Source organism: Cimex lectularius, unplaced genomic scaffold, assembly GCF_000648675.2.
Source record: "Cimex lectularius strain Harlan isolate CLEC.00 unplaced genomic scaffold, Clec_2.1 scaffold2, whole genome shotgun sequence".
Taxonomy (NCBI): Eukaryota; Metazoa; Arthropoda; class Insecta; order Hemiptera; family Cimicidae; genus Cimex; species Cimex lectularius.
The window spans coordinates 5,394,581-5,413,885 of NW_019394219.1; the positions used below are offsets into that span (position 1 = coordinate 5,394,581).

At 36.5% G+C, this 19,305-nt stretch overlaps 1 protein-coding gene and 1 non-coding gene across 8 annotated transcripts in view; both read left to right on the forward strand.

Annotated features, from left to right (window-relative positions):
• LOC106666717 (protein muscleblind) overlaps window positions 1-19,305 on the forward strand; it is a 264,153-nt gene that overhangs the window by 6,883 nt on the left and 237,965 nt on the right. For all 7 annotated transcript variants that reach the window (XM_014394083.2, XM_014394082.2, XM_014394087.2 and 4 more), the window contains exon 2: window positions 16,459-16,935. In XM_014394083.2, the coding sequence (XP_014249569.1) occupies window positions 16,750-16,935 (186 nt within the window). In that variant the 5' untranslated portion in view covers window positions 16,459-16,749. The remainder of the gene's footprint in view (window positions 1-16,458; window positions 16,936-19,305) is intronic.
• Trnah-aug lies at window positions 11,998-12,070 on the forward strand. Its single transcript has one exon. It is a non-coding gene; the product is annotated as a tRNA-His (tRNA).

Here is a 19,305-nt window from a genome sequence, read left to right on the forward strand (position 1 = left end):
ATATATAATTTTTTGCATGAGTACATAATTTTGTCCTCTACATTGTGTTTAAATCCTTTTTTATATCTGAATCAACTTTTTAACATTTTTACCCATATAACAATAATATTTATTGTGTTTGACCACATCTTGTTTTTTAGTATTTTTATTATGCTTTCGGTAAAAGCTGGTTCATTTATGAAACCAAAATACCAACAATTATCCTTTATTTCCTATCTCTAATGTCCTTTTGTCAACATTTACATTGATGTAAAAAATAATTTTTTGTTTTCTAATGCTATTTTTGACCGAATTATCTGGATAGTTGTTTATATACAACAAGTTAAATACCTCCTCGAGATTTATTTTATGACTTAATGTATAGATTTTGTAAATAATATTTGTGACTTGATTATTTGCTTGAAGGGGTGTGATGAATTATAATTGAGCAAACTTGTAGATGTTTTTGTTTTTTTTATATAATCTTCCAGGCTAGTGAAAGTTTAACATCCAATTGCATATATAATTGAAAAACATTCACATTTTAATGTACCTAATTTAAAAAAACCAAACGTAACGTTAATTTCTAGTTATCGCTGAAGAGGGAACGTGTGAGTCCCGAAATATATATATATATATATATTGTTATTGAAAATTGTATGGTACATGGTACATAGCAATATACTGTTTTTATCGACGATGTAATATTTTAATCCGTACAACAATACTTTTTTAAACAGATTTAAAGTTCTGGATGTGGGATTTCGTGTAAATTACCTGCTAAATGAAAAAGTGAAAGGTAGTAAACAGAAAATAGGGGTCGTTGTTTCATAGTAATAATTGTATAACATTTTTTAACAATTTCGAAGATCTAATAGTAAAAATGCGGTGAAATAACATGTTATATGAAAACGTGAAAAAAAAATTCCCTAAAATATTATGACGAGGTTGTATTTTACAATTGGCATGACGTGTATGTATTTTAATGTTTTGATTAAAAAAGCGATAGGTCCAAAAAGACTTGTCTAAAGACAAGTTTATCATTTAACAATATTTTTTAAAACCATTTGGAAAGGTTGACAGTTATATGTTTGAACTATTTCCTAAAATATTATAGGCAAGGTTACATTGTAACAATAAAAATAATTATTATTTAACAAATTATAAGCCCTGACAGTGAACTTTAAAACGAATTAGATTAAGGGCGAGGTTATGCTTTAACAATAATTTTTTAAGCAATTTCTATGTTCTGACAGTGAAATTTAAAATGAATTGGCCCTTGAAAGATTATTGGCGTTTAAACAAAAAAATATTTAAACAATTCCAATGTCCTGACGGTGAAATATGGAATGAATTATTCCTTAAAAGATTCTAGGCGAGGTTATGCTTTAACGATAATATTTTTAAGTTATTTCAAGGCCTGACGTGAAATTTAGATGATGTATACCTTAAAAGATTATACGCGATGTTATGCTTTATCAATAATTTTTATTAACTATTTCGAAGGCTTGATGGTGAAATTTAAGTGAACTAGTTCTTTTACATATTATACACGAGGTTATGCTTAACCATGCAGTTTTTAAGTAATTTCGAAGGCCTGACAATGAAATTTAGATTTGCTGTTATTTAAAAACTTGTGGGCGCAATTATGCTTTAAATTTTTTTAAAGTAATTTTAAAGTTATGAAAGTGAAATTAAATTACCTAAAATATAAAAGATTGTACGCCAGGTTATGCTTTAACAATAATTTTGTAAGAGTAATTTCATAGGTCTGACAGTGACATTTCGTTGAAAATACGTATTAAATAGAAAAAAAAACATGAAAGGCAGCTAAAGGAAAATAGGTTAGGTTGGGTTCCACCAATAATAATATAATTTTTTCAAAGGTCTGATGGTGAAATTTTGTTCAAATGACATGTTAAATGAAAAAGTGATAGGTTTCTAAAAAATAATGGTTATGCTTTAACAATAATTTTATAAGAGTAATTTCATAGGTCTGACAGTGACATTTCGATGAAAATACGTGTTAAATGAAAAAAAAAAACAAAAAAAAACATGAAAGGCAGCTAAAGAAAATAGGCTAGGTTGGGTTCTAGCAGTAATAACATAATTTTTTTCAAAGGTCTGACGGTGAAATTTTGTTCAAATAACATGTTAAATGAAAAAGTGATAGATTTCTAAAAAATAATGGTTATGATTTAATAATAATAATATTTTTTAAACAATTCAATTTCAAAGACGTGAATATCTGATTAATAAGGATTATGTTTTATCAATGATAATAATTTATAAACATGCATTAATGCAGATTCGTAGAGATATTTTCATGTAGTTAAATGTTAAAAGAAAATGTGAAGAATTTGAATTTTTAATGCCATGATCATTTTTACTGTAAAAATTGCTTCTGACCGATCAGAAACCATAATTTTGTAAAATTGGACGAATTTAAGTTTATTGTATGTATGTTTTTATTAACATAAAAGAAGTCAATAAGTGAAATACTAATGATAAAATAATCAGGTAGATTCCACGTTAGGTTGAATGTTCTTAAAAGAATTCTGATGGCGTTTTTCGGATGCCGTTTTTCGACAACAAAAACCAAAGGCTAAGGTCGCCACTTATCGTTAATCCTTTCATTTTTTCGCCATTAATCCGTTTATATTAGCGGCTCGATTGTTTTGGAGGACAAAAAAAGGGAGATTTCATCACTCATGTCTACATTTTGAATGACTTAGTGGTGATTTCCCGTGAATTTAAAAGTTCCCGTTGTCGTAGGTTACGCTTGTGTTCCTTTTAAGCGGATGTTTAATTTCATTTTTCCTCTTTTCTTACTACAGGGAGAAAATGTTCTAAATATGAAGATTTTAACTGTTTTGAACCATGTATTCGACTGTATTTTCATGCCTAGAAGGAAATAAAAAAAAAGAAGAAAGTCTTAATTGTTGACCATTTCATCATAATCTCACATTAAAAATATAAATTCAAAATTTAATTTAGATTACTAAAGAATATATCGGAACATTGCCTTTCCAAATTGTAAGTAGAATGTCAGAAAGCAAAAAATGTCGTAACCATCTTATTTCGAAATATTTGGCATGTAAAATAATTCGCTAAAATTTTATTTTAACAATTTAAACAAAAATAATATATACGTGTCACATGAGAGATGGATTGTGAACGATTAGGATAAACTTACGTGTCCTCTCTCTGGCACGGGCGCGCCTACACACGCGCACACCCTTATAAATAATGATTAATTATTGAATCTCTAAATCTAGTTAAATCCCGCTTTTGGTTAATAAATCATTTGAATCCGAATACATCTGGCTCGGTAATTTCAAATCTCGCAACATTTTGACATAGAGTGTGGAAAATAAATGGCATATTTCGAAAAAAACTTGGGCAGAATAGTAGAATTAAAAAAGTTTTTGTTTTATTTTTAATTTATTTGTAGTCTATTTATAGTGGAAGTTGGTATCTCTTTTTAATGATGTGCAATGGAGAGCAAGATATTTTGCAATGTGAACGTATGCTGAGTTCATTTTCCTTTATTCAGTGTTGTACTCCACTTTTGGACCAGTTTTCAGTAAGCTGAACGTTTTCTTATATATTGGAGAGCAATATGGAGGTAGATTGGAAAGGATCCGAGTTAGAGGACAGAATTGAGGTATCGTCCGCCTACGTTGTTATGATGGTTTGGGGTGTGCAGGTAGGCCAGCATTATAGAAGATATAAAGGACGGGATGGAAAAATTGGATGCGCTGGATGTCGAACGGCTTGGTAGAAGCCCAAAGTTCCACTCCGTACGTCCAAAGTGGTCGCTCAAAAGTTTTGTAAAACGTTGGCTTAGGTTTAATGGTCAAGGCAGATTCTGGTCGAATGCCCCATGAATCTGGGCATTCCATGTCAGTCTGCTGTGCAGGTACAGTTGTGACTATTTGACTCGAACTGAAGTCGGTATCTCTTTGCTGTTGATGTACAATGAAGGGCAAAACTCTTTTCTTAATATGAACGTATATTGAATATATTTTTCACCATTCGGTCTTGTCCTTCTTTATCAGACAAAGCTCTGGGTGTTGGAGGTAGCTTGGATGGGATTCGAAGTAAAGGACAAAAGTGCGGTGTCGTCCGCGTAAGTTGTGATGACGGTATTAGGATGTATAGGTAGGTAAGCAGTACAAACGATATAAAGGATGAGGCTGAGAATGTTCCCTTGTGGGACGCCAGTTGTCTGATCGGTCTGATTTCTTAGAACATGTTGCCGCACCTCACACTGAAGAAGCGCTCGGTTAGGTAGAATTTCAGGATAAGGTTAATTCCATAATACCTGTTTAAAGTTTTTATTTACTAAAATGGATATTATTCAAAAGATAATTAATGTAATAGAACTCTTTAAAACAAAATCCTAATACAGTACTCAACTCTTTTCATTGTTACTGTCCATTTTGTCGACGTTTGCAAACTTTTTTCTATAAATTTCAATGAACTCTTCTCCGAAAAAAAACTTTAACACTAAAATGTAGAATAAAACGTTAATAAAATGTTACAACTGGGTTGTAAAATAAGGCGGAGAACCTCTAAGGAAAAGTAGGTTTATTTGCGTTTGCGCTCGGGGCGCTCATTTCCATACAAACCGCTAGGAAATCCTAAAATACAGTCCGGATCGTCGAAGATATTTGTCCTTCGATCCGGCGAAACAGGCCGTTTTCCCGTTCTCATGGCAAATACCTGCAGTTTTATAAACCCGATCATTCCTTGAAATTAAAAAAAAATTGAATAAAAAATAGCGAGTCCGTTAATGGACTTTTCCGTTCGATATCCGACGCGAGAAAAGTCGTCGATCGCCACCTAATTCGTAAACTGGCTGACAAGTTTTCTGAATGCAGATTATAAAACACATAAAGTACGTATTCATCGCGGAAATATTCATGACTCATCTTTTCATATCTTGTACGGCTCGAGTTCCCCAGTATCTCAACATTTTGTTTTCCCCTTTGTAAACCGTGATCAAGAATGAAAAAATATATTAAATCAATAGAATATTTTGCAATATGTAAAATTGATAAATAAATATTACACATTCGTGTTTTATTACCAATAGTGACCGTTAGTTAATGATTATTTGGAGATCGTGAGTTGCGGTATGTGTGACGTAGGTTTTAGAAAAATATTTACTTTATCGTGCCAACGTTTCGATCTTTATTGAGAACATTGTTGTGTGTCGTGTTGAGAGTGCCGACACCCAATAATGACACATCTACACAAACAACAAACACTTTGAGCCCTGAAGATGATCTCAATAAAGATCAAAACGTTGGCACGATAAAGAAAATGTTTTTCTGAAACCTACATCACACCAGACCGCATCTCACGATCTCCAAATACTCATTACCAATAGTGTCAATATGCGTAGGTTACTTTGAAAACTCTAGATACATACTGGGTATAAATGGTGATAAACTAAAATTTTAATTTTTTTAATATTCCAATATATTTCAAAAACCAATTTTTGAGATAAATCCGGCCTGATTTTGATTTCTTTCTTTTATTTTTTGCCAACCATGTCCGTGATAATGTTTGATCTCGTTGTCTTTTTTTATCCGATCACTAACATCAAGAATATTGAGATTTTTATCTGTTGTCCTTTCCAATTTAATTATATTTCAAAATATAAAATACAATACAGTTCGTGGTCCGATTGACCAATTAACTTTTTTCAATTAATTAATATTTATGAATTGGTTGAGATAAATTATTTTCAAAATATAGTTCATCCCGAGTCTTTTATGAAAGACGATCACTGTTTTTTATATTTTCTGTGCAGAGTTTTTCGTTCCATACTAAATCTGACAAAGAACGGGAATCATAACCTCCGTTCACATTTCTGTTCATTATTTGTGTGATGACAAATATTTTTCTTCAATAGCAGCAAGAACGGCTGAACTAGCTGACATAAACCGACAGTAGCTTCTGCTTTACTTCATCGTCCTTCCAAATACCACAGTTTGCCCCCAAGTTTCAAGAAGGGGCCGAATATACCCCGGCAAAGCCCCTTGGGCAAACCTCAACAATTTTCCAGGCTGAAGTCCATGCGTTACAACTCTGTGCACTGTTAATAAAGAAAAATACGAAAGGTGCACGCACAGATTTTCATACTTTCAACGACCTGGCACGGCCCTAAAGGTACTAAATGCTTTTGCTTTCAATCCCAGACGGTCTGGGAGTGCTTAAATTGCCTATGACACTGGGAAAACAAAACAAGATTACCTTAAAGTCAGTTACCAGACGTGAAGGCACAGAAGGAAGTGAACAGGCTGACCGGGTGCACCGGAATATGGGCTTAAGTTAGGACTGAAAAAATAGCTTGAGCAAGAAAAAACTCTGAAGAAAAGCACCAGGCAAGCTAATTTATAAATCCCTCAAAAAAGTAGCCGAAGGAAATCATCTCTCTCAACAGACAAGATTTGAGAAAAATTATAGGCTTCTACACTGGCCACTGACGTTTTATGTAAAGAAGCAAAGCAGAGACAGAAATATGCTGATTCCGTCAGGAGGAACCGGCGACATCGGCACATATGACATATCCTTCATGGATGTGAAGCATTAGCTCTGTTTCAGTACAGCTCAGTATGGCAGTTTTCACACAAAAAGAGGTGTGCGAAGAGACACCAAGAAAAATGCTTATCTTTTAGAAAAAAGTGCACTTTCCAAAGTATGGTTATAATTTATTTGGGTTCCACAACAGATGCACGTAAGACGCTGTGGAGGAAAGGATTTTCATAAATCTTAATTAAGCCCCCAACCTAATAAAAAATTCCCTCAATTTCTCCATTTTTCCGTTCGTCATCATTATGGTTTTCTTCATGTTTTTTGTGTAGATCTTGCCTTCAACCGGTTGTCATTTGTTTCCAGTTTTTGCGTTGGTCGACAGGGACGAATCCAACGTCTTTTACGATTAATTTTGATCCCGTATCCTTATCCTTCCAGTAGGTCCCTTAAAACCTGAATGAATAATGGCCACAACATTACCGCCGCCATCGCTGATTTAAAACTTAAATTTTAACCGACATTTATACTTTCAGATAAGAAACCATTTCCTGAAAACCACATCCCGGATTTGGGAGAGAGATAAATTTACAGCCGACGATCAACCGAGGAGGGGATTTTTTTATTCAAAAGTTCCTAATTCCTCCGGATAGGGGTGTTAAATACGGGTTATGTACTTTAAGTTGATGCCGAGAAACATGTTGAATCGGCGAACATCAAGTTCAATTTAATTATGTGCTGACTACCTAATTTCCTGGAGAAAAAAGTCTTAAACTCTGTTAAAGTGGTACATATTTGATTTTTAGGTTTTTCTGTGAAACTTGGACTTATTTATGTGCTGGTACCAGCTGTCTTGTTGGATAAGTTCATTTCCCTTTCAGTTTTCCCTTGGCTTAAGTTGCTCTATACAACGTAACCCAAGTTCAGACACATATCCTGCTTATGCGATCTTGTTCTTATATTCTAATATCCGGATTGTAGTTCAATTTTCATTGTAATTTCTGTTTTAATTGCATTGTTTCATCGATATAAATAAGACAATTTAAGAAAAAAATATTTTACAAATTTATGTAGCTGCATAATGAAGGAATCGTTTATATCCTTTAACAGCTTGGGGAGATTTCGCAAAGCGGCGGGGTTATCGGTTAATTTATCTGCAGACGTACAAGTTGCGAGCCGATCGGAAAATTGCGGTCCCGGTTTTATAATAGTTCGAGGCGGAGATGCACGTGCGAACCCTCTGCAAAACCAGACGGACAAGTTTCGCAATATGGCAAAGCCGGCTCCCACCCCGGGTCTTTCCTCCTCGCCCTTTGGCATTCCGACGGTGCCTCGTACAAAACTTGGTTTACGGCCGGAGAACTTTTATTAAACCGTCCTCTTCCGAAATTTACGTCGATTTGGGCCGAGGTGGTTGATCCGATTTGGTGCTTTGCACGGCGCATCCGACGACGCGTGCACGGTTTCTCGACATTTTTACGCGGTAAACATGGACAGGAGAAAAATTAGAATTGAACTCTATAAATTTAAATTGTGTTCAATTTCAAAAACACCATTACTAAAATACAACAATATATATTTACAATCCTAAACAATCAACAATCCTCAACTATGTTTTCAGGCATCATGTTATACCGACACCCAGACCCAAAGTGGAAACTTAACTCAACCTGCATGATTTTACTGAACAAAACTATCAAATAATGACATAAAGCTATGCGCCTAAAACTAAGCAAATATTTTTACGTTAAGGGGACCAATACTCTCCAAATGTGTCTCTGGATTCTCAAAACATACAGTGGCATCCATCTGTTGGACCAATTATCACCTAGGGTTCAATCTTCGTTTAATCTGGGCCACATAAACAACAAACCCCCGAAATTTTATACTCAAACCCCTTAATATTGTATCATAATGAACAAAAATCGCACTTTCATGGCCACCCCAATCACATAAATCTTACCCTACTACCCAAAATTCACAACTTCTGTTCTTTACATAACCGAACGACAGTAGCGGGTTTGAAATTCCAGTTTGAATTTTTAATGTCCTTATGTTCCTTGCTGTCGGTTCGTTAAAAATGTAATTAATAACTAGAACTGGACAAAAGCCGTCCGATACAGTTTGACCAGCAACTATGCTTTTACAATCGGCCTATTACATTGCCAAGTGGGCGCGAATGCAACCCATTGCGACTATACAATCGCCCGAGTTTTTAGTCTGAAGCCTTAAATAAAAATGTACTCTTTTGTTCGATCTATCAACGCTAACCCTCGGCCTGAAGTTTGAGTAGGTGATAAAAATGAACAAAATGCAAGTATTTCAAAATGAACTACCATGATTGATGGTAGACGCATTGTTGTTCCTGATCTCTTGGTCCATCAGCAAGCATGAAGCAAAACTTTTCACGTTAGAAAGCCAAGCACTCTTCCAAATTTGTTCCGGATCGAAACTCTACCTAAAAACCCCCTAGACTTGATTGAACCTCTCTTTACCCAGAAAATATCATCAAGCACTTAAACGATTATACATATTAAACTCCCTTATTACATAGTCAACGGAAAATTACACCTAAAACAAAAATTTACTCTTCAAATCCACTAATCAACAGTACGACCCTTTACATATGGTTCTGACGCTTGACTAAGTGCCTAGGGGATGACTTAATAGAGTCCATATTCCAAAATAAAGACATAAAAATGAAAGTGAACGTACAACCTCCAATCGTTCGTGATCTCTAGGTCCAAACGAGTAACATGTTAAGAAGGCCAAGTACCTTTTCAAATATTTTCTGAATTGAAGTGGAAACCAACTCTAAATTGAACCATCGATTTACCTAGAATACATAAACTACAAACAGTTTATGGATTGTTTCAAATTAAACACCTTTATAATTACTCCTCTGATAATTTTACCAACGGTAAGACAACGGCCCTCATATCTGGGCCTGAAGTTTGAGGACGTCTGCGAAAATAATTAACAAAGACATATACCAAAATAAAGTACAACGAATGGCAGTGAATGTTCACTAGTTTGCCTCTGATCTTTGAATTCATCGACGAATTTGAAGCAAAAATATTCGATTTAAGAAGGCCAAGCATCCTTCCCATAGGCGTGTTGGTCCATCGCTTTTTCTAGAACTGTTTGAGGTTTATGTTAAATGTAGAGTTCAAATCTTCTTTAAGGTCTTTACTAAGTGAAAGAAAGACAAAAGTGTGGAGATCTTGGGTCGAAAGGTCGGTTTTGAGAGAAGACTCCTTTTGGAAAAGGTATATATCCATTTAACGAGGAGTGCCTGCAACTTAAATGGTGACGAACATTTGCGGGGTTGTTGGAAATGTATAAAAAACGGAAAAAAGGTGGCGACCGTTGGAGGGCGCATAATGGAGAGTGCACAGAGCCTGGTAGCCTTCACTAACTGTAACAGTCCAACTTTAGGTGAGGCGACGTTGTGTCGTTTTCTCATCTTAATTGCAATCCTTTGTACATATCATTTTAACAAGCTGTAATTCTAGTCAATAAAATAATACTCTCTGTGATAACATATGTTTTTAATGTCAAAAATAGCTAGTAAGAACAAAAAACAGTTGGACTTGTAATTATATGAATTTATTAGTGAGGTAATTTTTAAAAAAATGTTTTTATATATATAAATTATTATTTTTATCAATTAATGTTATATGCGAATAATTACTCACTACTTTACATAGGTGTCTTGTTCACCATGTATAACTGAATGCTGGCCATGTGCTTCATAACCTAAACCAAAGCACTTTTACAATAGTTTTTCTGATGAGAATTTTTTCTCTTCTCTCTTGGGAAAGTATGCATTATTGTTTTAGTTGTTGATTGTTGAATTTATATTAATTATGTATATTTTTTGATCTTAATAAATAGGCCCTGATGATGGTAACATAATGTTGCCGAAAGCTTGGTGATCCCAACACTTTTTTCTTTCTTTCACCTAGTAAAGACCTTAAAGAAGATTTGAACTCTACATTGGTTATCTGCAGGTCGATCTACAAACATCGTTTATGTTAAATTAAAATTGTTTTCTTCTATAATCAATAGAAAAGCCTTTTTAAAAATAAAACTGTAATCTGCTGGTCCATCTATCATTACTTATACACACATGGATCTGACCTATGAAGAGGTGTTCCTGCGATTAAACTTAGCTAATGTTAATTTTCCAAGAGATGGCTAAAGTGACAAACACCAGTTGTTCGTGATTTCTAAATTCATCAAATTTAAATCAGCACATGTGAAGCAAAAATCTTTACAAGAAGACAAAGCACCGTTCTAAATTTGTTCTTGATCAAAGCTCTCGCTTTAAAGCCCCAGCCGTGTTGGACCATCGCGCGAAGAATCAACAGCAGACTATTTAGGTTTCTGTCAAATTAGAACCCTTTTATCCCCTAATCTACAGAACGCCTTAAAAAATGATTTTGATTTCATCTAACATTATCTAGAACTAACCCTCACGTGTGGCTTTGAAGTTTGAAGGGGGTGGTGACATTTATTCCAAAATAAAGTAATAACTTTATTAATAACCGTCAGGTTTTTCTGTCCATGAATGATATGGATCGACAGACACCAACTTCATAAAGTAGAAATTTAAAATATTTTCAGAAACCTGATGCGAAAGGTTCAGTTATGAAATTACATCCCACTTCCAATGGATGGCTAAAACCGAGTTGCAAGACATATTGTTGAAAAGTTGAATTTGAGCCAAGTTTCTAACTTGTCTAACTTTCCTCGATATCGGTGTCCAACGTGAAAACGGTTTGTTTCTGACATTAGTTTTTTATATTTATTTCCTCAAGTATAAAATGAGCGTTTGCTGTTAAATGTCACAAATTGTTGTTCTGATTTTTGTTGTTTTTTTAATATAACATAATTTGCTCTTTTTAAATCTAAAACAATATTGTTCACGGGCGAAATCTCTAGGATCCTGTAAGTTTCGCAATAATGGCCCAGCGGGCATTGCCTTATTTTCGAAAGCTCCGAAAAGCTGAAAGTAAATCGTATTCTGTTCAGTTGGACTTTGTCCTAAAGCTTACGTGGCCTTTTCCTAATCTAAAATGCTGTTCGCACAAGAGGCGTGAAGCGGTCATGCAACAGGATGTTGCAGCTTCGGCTTATCCGGTGGCAGTGTCGGCTCGCATCGGCAAAGTACGTCAGTCAAGTACATGACACTCTTCCGCTATCGGCATGATCGGAAATTGAAATTGATTATCAAACAAGATGACAGATTAAAAATATTTTCTTGGAAAATTGTGTTTATTCAAATACTAAAGCTATTCAATTAATTAACCTTTATGTAAGGTATTGGTTGAAATGACAAAGTTAGTGTCACGAGCGGTATTCGAACCCACCCTCCGCTAAATACACCGTTGATCTACCAGTTGAACTATCGTGACTTCGATTCACTCGGTAGGTTGGGATGGGAAGTTGGTGTCCGAGTGGGTCGAAGTCACGATGGCTCAAGTGGTAGAGCAGCGGCGTATGTAGCCGAAGGTCGTGGGTTCGAATCCCGCTCGTGACACTAGCATTTTCATTTCAACCGATATCTTACATAAAAGTTAATTAATTGAAAGAAATTATTTAATCAATCGGACCACGAAATATAATGGAACTAAAGTTATTAGTGATCAGAGGAGTTTACGTCTTCTCTTATCTATTAAATATCATTGATTTATAGTTATTATTTTATTTATAATTATTTATTACGGTATATACTTGTTTCCATAGTGAATTAGGGCGAGATAGGCAGAAGCCAGAGGAAGACTGAATTTCCTCCTCCCTCGTCCATTGACGTGAGAGGGAAAAGGGTGTTAATCCCCATTAATGTCACGGTGAACTGTTTCCCTTCCAGTTATAGAACTGGACTTCGGCTGTATCTCTCTCGAGAGGGGCACACTATTTCCAGAGGTGGTTTTATGTCGAGTTGGGACAATGGTGACCCAACGGGGAGCTCGCTTATCTACCAACTTCACGACTTCCGATAATTCCAATCCCCCTGTTTCGTAAACTCGCCCTTTTGTTAATTATCAAATATTGCTTCTACCGTTCTTTGTTCATAACAGAGGCCTTACTTTATCCCGGGTGATTTTTATACGCTTAGGTTATCACACGTAGTTATTTTGAATTGTAAAAGACTTTGGCTGTTTGAGAACTGCCCAAGGAAGGCCCGTCATTTTTATTTAACTTTAAACAGGACCATCTTCAAATTTGACCTAATCGAGCGGTTAATAGCGGCCGCAAGATGGGCGATAAACGGCGGCGCCCCTTTTTAAATCGTTCCCGATTCCCTCTCCGTTTCCTTCCATCACGTCATCTCAACGTAATAAAAGCCGCTCCCTCGAGGAATGCCATCCGCTCAATCGTTCAGAACATTAGCTGGCAGATAAGAGGAGGAAAATCGCCCAATTTCACTCTTAATCAGGAACGATCTCGGCGCTCGAACCTCCGACCACCGCTGGACAAATGAAATGCGAAACAATCCTAGTCCTTCTTACCTTCGCTGTTTTTGTACATTCATACCCCTTTCGGCATTCAACCACCCTCAGAGGTGGGTCTCTTTTAATATGTCGTTTTTATATAAATTTCTTTTAGATATCTGCTGGTTGATGAACCTGTAACTTGCTCATTTCCGATCATTTTGTCTGTCAGACGCGTTTCCGCTTCCGTTTATTTTTATAATGTGATCGTTTTTTTTAAATTATGAATTTTCATTCAGATGTCTACCAAGTGATGAAAGCTTAGTCGCTTCCGATCATTGTGGTATGCGTATCATCAAGTTTAGGTCTATCGCATTTCTGATTTCCGATATCTTCGGTATATCGTTTACAAATAATGGACAAAATAGAAAAATCACATACAACAAGACCCGCAGGTTAACACCCAAATCTATATGTACATCCTAACAAAATACTTTATTCTGTCTGGTTGTATCAACCTCTACCTATTCACGTACCATTAAGTTCCCAAATTTTCAGTATGTAAACATTTTTTTTTGGGGTGAAGTTATTGTCAAATGCGTGGTGTTTAGTGACCGTTAGTTAATTTGGTTGGATTATTACTGATTATTATTCACACCAGACCGCATTTCACTATTTCCAAATAATTATTGTCAAATGTCCTTATATTTTTTCAACGTTTGTAAATAGTAAAAAGCTTGATAAAGTATTAAAGAATTTTAAGCTTCCTTAGAATTAAGTTTTCCAGTAGTATAATGATAATTGTCAGTTTTATTAACTTACTAGTATTTAATAATGTTTGTTTTGAGTTGCCCTCCGCACAATAGCCAACAAAAATTTGTTTCCGTTATTTAAAAAAGATGCAAAAAAGACCTTTCCTAGACATAATAAAGAAACCCAACACTGAAGATGTCGAGAAGCAGCAACTTTACTTAAAATTATCACGACCAGACTATTTGTTTTTGTCTATTTTGTCTCGTTTTTTGTGTGAAAATGCTTACAAGTTATCCGTATTCAGATTAGGGTTTAGGCAGAAGTTGGACATGATTTAATTCATACCGCAAACGGTTCAATCCAGGAATTTTTTATTTAAAAAAATGCATTGATCATAATAATAAAAACAATTGGAGTTTTTTCACCAATCGTCATTGTGTTATATTAAATCCCGGGATCTCTCCGCTCAGGTACCGCGATAATCTCATAAATTTTAGATGAGAACGAAGCCCGTGCTTTAGCAGCAGAGGTATTCGAACAATTTTAGAACATATTTTGAAAATATTTGGAGTGGTGAAAGCACTTAAGTGGCTTAATTTAATGGAATTTTAACGGGCCATGTGAACACATTAAAAATTGGACTTCAGGAATTCAAAATTCGTTTTGAGTGCATAAATACATTTGAATTGTAATATCGTGTTTTCGGTTTTGTATACAGATAGTCATAGACTAAAAAACATCAACTTTCTAACCCAAGATCAACAAAATGTGATTTTCTACTTATTTTACATGTGTAAAAGGTCTGAAATATATTTCAACTAATCGATTGTTTGCTGAGTATGATGGATTGACGTAACACTTGTACTTATTTGGTAGAACGATCAAACTAATATAAAACACCAGGAACATTTGAAATTTCTTTGCATTTTTCTCTTTACCTTACTCTAGAGATAAAACATTCCAAAGCTTTTAATTTTTTCTTCTATAGGTTGAAGGTCGAATGTTATCTTTTACGATGTTATGAACAAGACTACGTCTGCATAATCCGTTTAGATGTCGTTTTAACACGTTTGTCTATTAAGCGGATTTGAAGCGATGAAAAATAATTTTCTTGTCTTTCAAGACCCATTAGTGTTTAGTCGACTATAGTTTCAACACCATAAAAGATATTTCTAGTGCTTCTCCTTAGCCTTGAATTTGTAAAGAGAATCGCAAAGTCTTCCCGGAGGGAGGTGCGACGACGAGGGGTCTGGATGATTGATGCCGCCCCTCGACACCTTGAGACGGCTGAAAAATCGACCCCGCTTCAGCCAAATTAATATGAGAGGGCTCGAGCGTTCTCACCTAGGTTAAAGAAAGTCAATGTCTGACGTATTGCCACTTAACCGTGGTTCCTACCAAAGCAAAGCACTCTGTAATAACATCCCACCGATCCCATTCACCCCAGTGCTTAAGGGACGTTTTACATTTTTCTTGACGTAAAATATAATATACTTTTATCCCCCTCTTCTGGTAATGGTATACACTTTAGGATAACGAAGGGCATTTTTCATCTTTCTGTCTTTTCTAAATGCGTTTCTCGCCTCACCGGCTTGAACAAATTGGCTATTAACGCTGAGTGATTATGCATTTGGCAAAATGAAGGCTTGTATTTCCACGTGCATGATTAATTGCGAATAAATCATGATGCTACATTATTTTTTTTCTGGGATATCCTGCCGAAATAATAGAAGCAAAGAACTCTAGATGTATTATTTACTGGTATTATATTAATATTAAAGGGTCGTTAGATTTGTTCAATAATGGTTGACTAATGACTTGGCACTTTTAATGGGCTATATTCTTTTATTACAAAGACGATGGTAATGACTCTGTTGTGTTCATAAATCGATATCATAAGCGTAAAAGAGATTTTTTTTATCTTCAAGTTGAAAATTTAACTCGAATTAGTACGTGACTCTAAGGTGCTTCTTTGGACGAAATTGCGTTTACACTGAGTTGTAAATTTGGTCTCGAAGGAATGACTACAGATATGCAGCTCGTCATCATTGAGTTCAATGCCGGTTCTATTAGCCCAAGTTGCCTCATGTCGGTTATGTCACCGCTCGAACACACCCGGGCGTGAGCCTTCTTTCAGCGGGGGATCGATTATCGAGTGAGCTCCTCCGGGATATCCGGGTCAATCGATCGATACTGACACCGCGGTTACCCGAATTCTTCAATCCGGTTGTTAAATTGAGGAGGGAGCCCACAGATGCGCCCGCATCCAGCTCGGTTTCCTTGATTGGGGCCAATGGCTGGGGTCATTATTCCTTAATTCCTTTTAAATAGTCTCATCACTAAATCGTCGTTCACCCGGACAGGGTGCTCGGGGAGAGAACGGTTTTCGAATTGAAAGAACCCTCCCTCCCTGCGAATGAATAAAGGCAATAAACGGTTTCAATCTCGTTCCCGTTTTCCGACCGGCGAAATCGGATTGTTCATTTGGATGCAGTCAGGCTATGAAGGAAAGGTTGTTGAAATGAAAAGGCGAGTAAGACACGGTCTAAAGAATGCCGGCCTTGAGACCGACCGGATCGGCGGCTGGACGGTTAACTGCCTCAACCGTGAAGGTTACCACACAGGGAGACAGAAAGGATAACCGACGCTTGTTTCTTTGGGTTTTTTGGCTATTAGCTATTAGGCTGATGCACGGATGATTTGTGACATGAAAACTAATAACGATTTTTGTTTGTTTCAGACGTGGATTATCCCCCTTGGCGCAGCGCACGTAGAAAGCGGAGCTGTAGAGTCAGAGCTAACTAACATGCGATAGTTGCCCCTGGTCATCCCTTATCCAAGTAGTGACCCGGAGGTCGTCCCAAAACCGCCTGTGTGCCACTCATGACCTAAACCTGACAGCGAGGCACCACACCCCCAACCCCTCCCACCTCTCACACTTCTTCTTCTCTCTCTCTTCTATCTCTCACTCGAACTTCGTCTCGCTGTTCTCTCTTGTCTCGCATCACCCGCAAACCCCCCAAAGAGTAGGATGGCGATGGTTAACATGAACAACCTCCTGAATGGGAAAGACTCGCGGTGGCTACAGCTCGAAGTTTGCCGCGAATTTCAGAGGAACAAATGCTCCAGGCCGGACACCGAGTGTAAATTCGCCCATCCTCCAGCAAACGTCGAAGTGCAGAACGGCAGAGTCACCGCTTGCTACGACAGTATCAAGGTAAGCTCACTTCTACCTACTTTAGTCATATTATTTGTCTTGGCTTTAATGTATTCATAAACGTTAATTAAAAATTTGTCTCTTTTTGCTATCTTAAACGGTAAGATGCGACAATAGTCAGAGAACGTCTCCTTCCTAAGAATACTAATGTAGGATGTCCTTTACGTGCAATGACTGCCGTTTCGTTGACGTCTGACGTGTTTTTTCGTTCCAGTTTCGGGTCCTCCGTTCCACAATTAAAACGGCTTTGTAAATCCGTAGCAGCCTTCGGGGCGCGACGCACAAATCTTCTTTTCGGCGAGAAGTCCCATAAATCAGTCAAGAGCTGCAGTCGGCAATTCGACGTAGGCCAACGCGGATTAACTCGCTCGTAACTCACTTTAATCCAGATTCTTAGTTATTTTCACCTCGTCGGCCTTACCTCTGTTGCCGCCCTCAACAAACACTTTCTTCGGGAAGTGAAAAGTCGACGTGACCGGCGATTAAAACAGACGCGCAGAACCTAATTGTTTTTAGATTGGATGTGCCTTGGACTGCATCCAAATGGTGAATCACTGCAATATCTCAAAAGCGATTCGAGGCAACGCCAGTTGAATTGTGAAATCGGGTCGTTTTCTAGGTGAACGACGACCTAACCGATGACACCACTCGCTAATCCCCGAGAGCCAAATTGCACGAACAAATTGTGCAAAAACGTTAATTGAACAGATCTTCCCTCGTTAGGCACGGGATATAAAAAAAGGCATTTTTCAAAACAGATTTTTATCTAACTGTCCCCTGCATAGCGAAAGGCGGGTCCTTATAAGGAGCGGCGGCGTCTGGCTTAAAACCGACGCAGTCACGAAATAAAGAAGTGCACAGTTATACCGTATAAGGGTCCGGGGAAAGTTTTCCAACCCAAAACAAAAAACGATTTGCATAATTTTGTGTGTGATATTTCAAGGCTTTCACCTCGTGTTTGAACAGCTGGAAAAATTATAACTCGTTTTTTCAGCATCCATTTCCCACTTTTCCCCGGTTTTCGAGTACAGTTAAACTAATTAAACGGAGTGCTTACGTTATTCGAAACCTTTCTGCAATACTGTTGTTTTTGTAGCTCACGAAAGCTTGTATTGCCTAAAAAATTATTTGGCTCTTTATTACGAATGCCTTACGGTAAACACAATTTCGAAAAGTGTGTTAATCATTTACAAAGTTATTTAATGTATATTAATTTTATAAAGAGAATGGAAAAAATTCAATCGCCTGTTTATTAAAAAAAAAATATTTTATTGCATTTCCGATTTTGTCAAACCAGTAGAAATGGAATAGTACCTATATACTAAGTTTTTAATTTTTTTGATTGCAAAATTGATTCATTAATTTATCACTCATAACTATATTATCATCAACCGTATAAGGGTTTTATCATATTTAGGCTACTTGCCTCTGATCAAATTTCGTCTTATGTGGGTCTAGTCTAAACTTACAACATTATTATGCGAAGGTATGCTGGAATTACATCAATACCGTTATTCTACCCAGCCAAATTATCGTTTGTATTTAATGAGCACATGGAAATCGAGTGGAGGTCGCTGACGAAGACAGCTCTTCAAGAAACGAGACGAGCAAAAAAAACTTGGTCCTAGACTGAATTATACCTGGAGGGGCTTAACCCTATATCCACTGCGCCGCAGGTGTAATCTGCCACTTCAGTCATACCATCCTATTTTAATGCAATTCCATTTTCTCTCTCTTGTCCCTAACGCTTCTAAATTAAATCCTATCCACGGACAATTGATACTCCCTAATACGCAAAAGGATTGAATAATCGGCAGATTTGTTCTGCTCCTATGTCCTTAAGGGTACACTAAAGTGGGTGCGAGTATTGATGGAATGGTCAAAATTAAATGAAATATTATAAAAGTAGTTACTTTTGCTGTGAGCGCGTTTTTAGATGTATACAAGCCAGAACACCGTTGAAATCATATCATGAACCACCTGCTCAGTTTGACTCTGACCGATTCCATAATATTTCTCGTGTTTACCAAGGATATCAAAAGATTGATTATACCTGGCAGGAAATCCTCTTTTTATCAATTATAATTTTAAATGTGGACAATCAAATGAATTAACAATCATCAATGGTTTCCATCTTCACTGGGGACCAATTCCTTTGAACAGTTATGACCTGTCTGACTATATTCGATTCCGACAGCATATGTATAATTCCTCCTTGAAACAGTATCCTATGAACAGTCTGGAATGGTTCTGACGCTTATTCTCCGAGACGTAACCTCGTTCCGGAGCATAATATTTAACCATGAGGTGGTATGACGATATCACGAGCCTAATCAACTTCGAAATTAAAAGTAGCAAATATTTCGAGAA